Source organism: Gymnoscopelus microlampas (genome assembly GCF_963454915.1).
Source record: "Gymnoscopelus microlampas genome assembly, chromosome: 2".
Lineage (NCBI taxonomy): Eukaryota > Metazoa > Chordata > Actinopteri > Myctophiformes > Myctophidae > Gymnoscopelus > Gymnoscopelus microlampas.
Window position 1 is genome coordinate 1,481,620 of NC_139939.1, and position 5,603 is coordinate 1,487,222.

The following is a 5,603-nucleotide window of genomic DNA, read 5'->3' on the forward strand; positions in this document are numbered from 1 at the left end:
TAAACCTCTGGCACCGAATGTGTGAATAAAACATATACTGATGCACAAATTTGGACACACCATCAGTGTTACCTGGAGTCACTGGGTGTTTCGGGTCAACCCCGGCCTGTGTCAAGGTGGCATGCTACTGCCACCACTGTCTATTGAGGGTGGTTAGAGACAGTGCTAATTAGGGGGTTAGAGTTAGCCTGGCACTCGCCAGACCGACTAGTAGTGGTGTCAAAGTGGCGGCCCGCGGGCGTTTAGCGGCATTTAGCGGCAACTGGTTGCGGCCCACATCAAGTCACCATTTGACCAATGTGGCCCGGACCCCAAAATTAGTCCGACACCCCCGGACTACACAGATCCATGCAGGCTACAGTTACAGCCTGTATCCACGCCATCAGTCCGACCTATGCCAGGCCAGGTTAATTGAGATGTTGCAGCTGTTGGCGACACTAGGAGGCTTGGGGTGGTTTGGGCTGACAACCCTCTCCACCCCGGGTCGCCGTCTCTCCGGCCGTCCTCTGTCTCTCCAGATGTCACCACACTCTTTGTGGTCGTAGCCCGGTCTGTTCCTGGTTGTCACTGGTACTCCCATTCCCAGAGTTTTCAGTTAATAAAACATCAACTGATGCGCTTGGACACATCATCAGTGTAGTTACCTGGAGTCACTGGGTGTTTCTATTCAATTATACACATTTTCAAGTGCAATTGATTGTCTCTCGCTGTAGTAGACTATCAACAGTGGAGGACATGGGCTTGTGGTTGCACTTGTTTGAACATTATTTGATTGTCTCCGCCAGGCCGAAGGCATGGTGGAGAGTATGTTTTCGTTCCCGTCCCGCTGTGTGTGTCCCCCCCCTAGCCAAGCTAATATTGGTCAAGCTCCACGTGACACGTGACAATATGTTGTCACCAATGCTTTTGATTGGCTAGAGGGACGCATGACGAAATAAAATTCTATAAATAGGTGTGTCACTTTGAAACATTGTTTACATGTTTCAAAGTGACATCAGGGCCATCAGCCAAGCTAACATTGGACATGTTAGCTTGGCTGATTGAACATGTTAGCCAAGCTAACATGTTCTAATCCTTAGATGTTCTAATCTAAGAATCAGAACATTTCTAGACTAGAAAATGTGCTCCTCGGAGCACAAGTCTCCGCCAGCAGACCCGTGCTATTTTAACCAAAGGAAATCACTTACCCTATCTTTAACCATAGTTTTCTAGAAATGTTCTGATTCTTAGATTAGAACATCTAAGGATTAGAACATGTTAGCTTGGCTAACATGTTCAATCAGCCAAGCATTGGTCAAGCTTCACGTGACATCACAATATTATGTAATATAAATAGGTAAGACAGGATTAATCAGGAACAGCACTTTCTTTTACCACCTCGCCTGGCGGAGACCTGTGCTCCAAGGAGCACATTTTCTAGTTTGTTAATGGTTCCACTGTAGAATTCAGAAGAGCATTACGGACTGTGATCTAATAAATCTGTGCCATTGAATTTGTTTGTTTGTCTGTTTTAAGTGTGCTTTTTTCTGTTGCTGTTGGTAGTCATGGCAGCCAGTTCCCACCTGATGTTGTGTGGGAGTTCACACTGCTCCAGACCGTGCTGAATAACTGCTAGCTTGCATAACGTCTTGAGACTAGGATTGAGGTCTAAGATATATAGGTTATTGGTTGTGTTGTATCTCCCAAAGAAGATGATACGATAACCCACCATGCAACAGCACATACCATGCATTGAACCCGGTTCTTTCCCCTTGGGCTCAACCTTCTTCCAGGAGAAGGTCTCTGGGTTGAATTTCCACAGATCATTGAAGGTCTCGTTCCAGTTATAGCCACCAAATATGTACAACTCTCCATTGTAGGCAAAGGCTGAATGACTCTTGCGTCCTTCTGGAAGAAGCTGTGCAGAAGGTGTGTTCAGCCAGAGGTTGGTCTCTGTGTCAAACACTCTGATGATGTTGTTGAAGTTGGCCCCATAGCACCCTCGGCCCCCAAACACAAACATCTTTGTCCTGATGATGGTGGCAGTGTGCCAAAATGAAGCAGGTGGAGGAGTTCCTCTGGTGTTAATGAAAGACCAGACCATTGTGGTGGTGTCCAACTTGTAGATGTCATTAGTGTATCCAGGAAGTTGGTTCCATCCTCCATAGATAAACATGACCTTCTCCAAGACACAGGCTGAGTGGTACCGTCTCCCCTCTGGAACAGTCCCAGACACCCTAGGTTTGAACCAGCTGTGGGTGTCAACATCAAATCCATAAAGAACATTGCAGTAAGGATAACCTCCCCAGACGTAGATGATATCTTCTATCAGCACAGCTGTCTCACGCTTCGAGGGAACATCAAGTTGGCGTTCTCTTCCTGTTGTCACCGGGGTCAACGTACTCCAGCATAAAGACACTGTGTTGAAAACATGGACATCAATCTGAGCCGTGCCATTTCGACTTCCAAAGGAGTACAAAGTTGTATTATTTTGTGAAGTCTTTCGAAATGAAGCCTCAAAGCTGTCAAACTCAACGCTGCCCTGTCCGCCGCTCTAGGCAGGTCTGCGGGTGTCAACCGCAGTACGTTCTCGATTCGTCGATTGTGGTCAGAAGTAATCAACCACCAACAATCCAGCAATAAGTTACTATAAGAAGATCTTCACTGATGGCGAGGTATTATTGCTGCTTTTAGTCCAGTCACACTAACGTTGTGGCCTTAAAATACTCCCTCCCCCCGCCACGTTATGACGTGGGCTGCCACGTCATAATGCCCACCTCAGCCTCGTTCTCACTTGACCTTATATGGAGCTCACGTAATTCCTATATCCTTATATGGTGTGTTTCGATCATGACGTCATGTTACGACCCCCAGTCAAGGGGTAGGGGAAGCAACATAACGGTAAGGTCAAAAGAATTAAACTTTTAACATATATTCATATTTATTTTTTTAAAAAGCAAAAGATATGTTCTTTGAACGGTACCGCCCCCGTTGAGAAACACTGACATTATTATTTTGTACAGATTACAGAGGTCCTCCTGGGTTTCCTCGCAAGCAGAAAAATGTCAAAGAAATCTTCCTCCTTGTTAGCTGTGTGTGTGTGTGTGTGTGTGTGTGTGTGTGTGTGTGTGTGTGTGTGTGTGTGTGTGTGTGTGTGTGTCTGTGTGTGTGTGTGTGTGTGTGTGTGTGTGTGTGTGTGTGTGTGTGTGTGTGTGTGTGTGTGTGTGTGTGTGTGTGTGTGTGTGTCAAACACTCTGATGATGTTGTTGAAGTTGTGCACATCCCTATAGTCCCCTTGGCCCCCAAACACGAAAATCTTTGTCCCCATGATGGTGGCAGAGTGACACCATGAAGCAGGTGGTGGAGTTCCTCTGGTGTTAATTAAAGACCAGACCATTGTGGTGGTCCAACTTGTAGATGTCATTAGTGAATCCAGTCGTCTGGATGTATCCTCCATAGATAAACATGACCTTCTCCAAGACACAGGCTGAGTGTTTCTTCCTCCCCTCTGGAACAGTCCCAGAAACACTGGGTTTGAACCATCTGTTGGTGTCGACATTAAACCCATAAAGAACATTGCAGTAAGGATAACCTCCCCAGATGTAGAAGATATCCTCTATCAGCACAGCTGTGTTGTCGTCACGCTTGGAGGGAACCTCAAGTTGGCGTTCTCTTCCTGTTGTCACCGGGGTCAACGTACTCCAGCATAAAGACACTGTGTTGAAAACACAGACATCAATCTGAGCCGTGCCATTTCGACTTCCAAAGGAGTACACCTTGTGCTCCACTGCAACAGCAGCATAATCATCTGTCTCTGGTCCTCCATTCAGATGTACCGTCCAGCAGAACATTTCTCACACCGTCGATGAAGTTGGATTTGTAAAGACTTTCGAAATAAAGCCTCAAAGCTGTCAAGCTCAACGCTACCCTGTCGCCGCTCTGGCAGGTCCGCGGGGGTCAACCGCAGTACGTTCACTGCAACTGAGTACGATTGCTCCCTGACCTTCTTCGGCCAAGAACACAATTCGTCTATTGTGGTCAGAAGCAAACCATTGACAATCTAACAATAAGTTACTATATCAAGATCTTCACTGATGCCGAGTTATTATTGCTGCTGGTCCCGTGTTGTGGCCTTAAAACACTCCCCCCCCCGCCATGTAATGACGTGGGCTGCCACGTCATAACGCCCACCTCAGCCTCATTCTCACTTTATCTGATATGGAGCTCAAGGAATGAAACATTTAACATATATTAAAGTTGTAAAGTGCAAATTTCAAAAAAATGATTTTTAGCAGCCTCTGCTGGTCATTACCGTCACTGCAGGCCTTTCGTTTATTACTGTGTTGCCCAGAATTCCATTCATTTTCACCGGAAGACGGAAGCGTTTCAAAAAGCGTTCTTTTAATTGTTTTATACGATCTGTGGATCGTTTCTCTTAGCCAGTGGAGCTTTAGTTACCGTGAGCTGTGTTTTCTTTTGCTGTTGTTTTTCGTTCTTCAAATCATACAATCTCTTAAAATCAGCGTGAGTTTCCTTTTTGTTAATAGCGCGGTAGTTCCTGGCCAGACAGGAAACCGGTGCGGTAGTTCCTGGCCAAACAGGTCCGTCATTTTCGCGGGAAAGTCCCCCCCGACAGCGTTCAATAGAAAATATATAAATAAAAGGCTTTCGGGGGTGAAATTCATGGAGTGGGTGTTTTGAAACATTTGCCACTGACAAAAGATATACAATTTAACTTTAGTTTTATTGAAAAAGTTACCTAGTATTACTTTAATATTTATTACGAAACAAAAAAATTATAACATTAAAAATATTTTCTACAGAGGTCCGGGAAAAACTTGAGTTAACTTACTAGTTAATTAATTGATTATGATTATTCTTACAAAACATACATTAACCACTTCAGCCCTATATACATTTGGACCATTTTAAAAATAGCCGTTTTTTTTAAAAAAGTGTCTGTTTTTCAAATCCTGCTAAACTTTTGGCCCTCACAAGTATAGGAACACACACGCGCGCGCACGCACGCACGCACGCACGCACGCACGCACACGCGCACACACACACACACACACACACACACACGAGCGCACACGCACACAGCCATTTATCTTGAGTGGCTCCATGAAGATCAAATGGTTTGACATTGAGCCTTCCAGGGTCTGGAAGGGGGGAGGGGGAGTGGGCGGAGAAGGAGGGGGGGGGGGGGGGGTCGACTGGAGAAATTCCAAGTTTGCGTCTCTCAGAAAAACCTTTCAGAATGATTCACGGCAGAAGGTTATGAAACATAGACTTTACGGAGAGACTGATACTCCGGACACTGGGAGGAATAAAACACCATAAGTTGTCAATGTGAGTTAGCTGGAGAAGCTTAATAGTTTTAACACAGTGCTTTTTCTTTTTTTCCCCTTTTTGCTCGAGACACAAAAGATATGTAAAATTGGTATCCATATTATATTGTATATCCATACAATATTCCATATTGGTAAGAAATTGGGCCGCTTCCTTACTTCCTTCACAGGTGTTACCAATGATACTAACGAAGGCTCTGTTCCATTCTGGTCAAACAGAGTCAGGGTGCTGATATTGGTGCATGTTGGCTCACTGGAAACACTCTGCTACAC

At 45.2% G+C, this 5,603-nt stretch overlaps 1 protein-coding gene across 1 annotated transcript; it reads right to left on the reverse strand.

Moving 5' to 3' along the window:
• Window positions 1–1,510: 1,510 nt before the first annotated feature.
• Window positions 1,511–3,830, reverse strand: LOC311063806 (kelch domain-containing protein 3-like; the record flags this gene model as incomplete). Its single annotated transcript, XM_084083412.1, has 2 exons — window positions 1,511–2,441; window positions 3,520–3,830. 2 exons carry the CDS (start codon window positions 3,828–3,830, stop codon window positions 1,511–1,513), a joined length of 1,242 nt encoding a protein of 413 aa, XP_083939538.1.
• Window positions 3,831–5,603: the final 1,773 nt, after the last annotated feature.